General features: G+C 64.5%; 1 protein-coding gene across 1 annotated transcript in view; it reads left to right on the forward strand.

The window, feature by feature from the left end:
- LOC103614444 (serine/threonine-protein phosphatase 6 regulatory ankyrin repeat subunit C-like) overlaps positions 1 to 806 on the forward strand; it is a 33,088-nt gene that overhangs the window by 2,742 nt on the left and 29,540 nt on the right. Inside the window, exon 3 of the mRNA XM_017731451.1 lies at positions 220 to 493. Coding sequence (XP_017586940.1) covers positions 220 to 493 — 274 coding nt within the window. The remainder of the gene's footprint in view (positions 1 to 219; positions 494 to 806) is intronic.

Here is an 806-nt window from a genome sequence, read left to right on the forward strand (position 1 = left end):
CAGGGACATTGGGGTGGGCAGAGGACGGGGGTGGGCAAAGACATCAGGGTGGGCAAGGACATCAGGGTGGGCAAGGACATCAGGAACATCCGGGACAGGAGTGGGCAGGGATATTGGGGTGGGCTGGGGACAGGGATATTGGGGACATCGGGGTGGGCAGGGACATGGAGCAGCCCTGGGGACGGGTGGGTAGGGATGTCAGGGACATGGGGTGGGCAGGGACATGGGGTGGGCAGGGATGTCAGGGACATGGGGTGGGCAGGGACATGGGGTGGCCCCGCTCACGCTGCCCCACACCCCGCAGATGGTGAACCTGCTGCTCAACAAAGGCGCCAGCCCCAGCACGTGTGACAGGAAGGACAGGCAGCCCCTGCACTGGGCGGCCTTCCTGGGTAGGTGTTCCCTGCTGGTTTCACCTCCCGCTCCTCCTCTCCAGCTCTCCCATCCCTCTGTTCATCTCTCCTCTATTCCTTCTCTCCATCTCTCCTACTCCTCCTCTTCCTCTCTCCCATCCCTTCTCTCCATCTCTCCCTTCTCTCCATTTTCCTCATCCCTCCTCTCCCTCTCTCCACTCCCTCTCCCCCTCCATCCCCATCCCTACTCTCCCGGCTCCCCGGGGCGTCCCATGTTCCCTGCGGCTCTCCCGGCTCTCCCGGGGCTGTCCCGTGTTCCCTGCGGCTCTCACGGGGCTATCCCGTGTTCCCCATCTCCCCGGCTCTCCCGGGGCTATCCCGTGTTCCCTGCAGTTCTCCCGGGGCTGTCTCGTGTTTCCTGCAGTTCTGCCGGGGCTGTCCCCTGTTCCCTGC

Source organism: Corvus brachyrhynchos, unplaced genomic scaffold, assembly GCF_000691975.1.
Source record: "Corvus brachyrhynchos isolate BGI_N302 unplaced genomic scaffold, ASM69197v1 scaffold1061, whole genome shotgun sequence".
NCBI lineage: Eukaryota > Metazoa > Chordata > Aves > Passeriformes > Corvidae > Corvus > Corvus brachyrhynchos.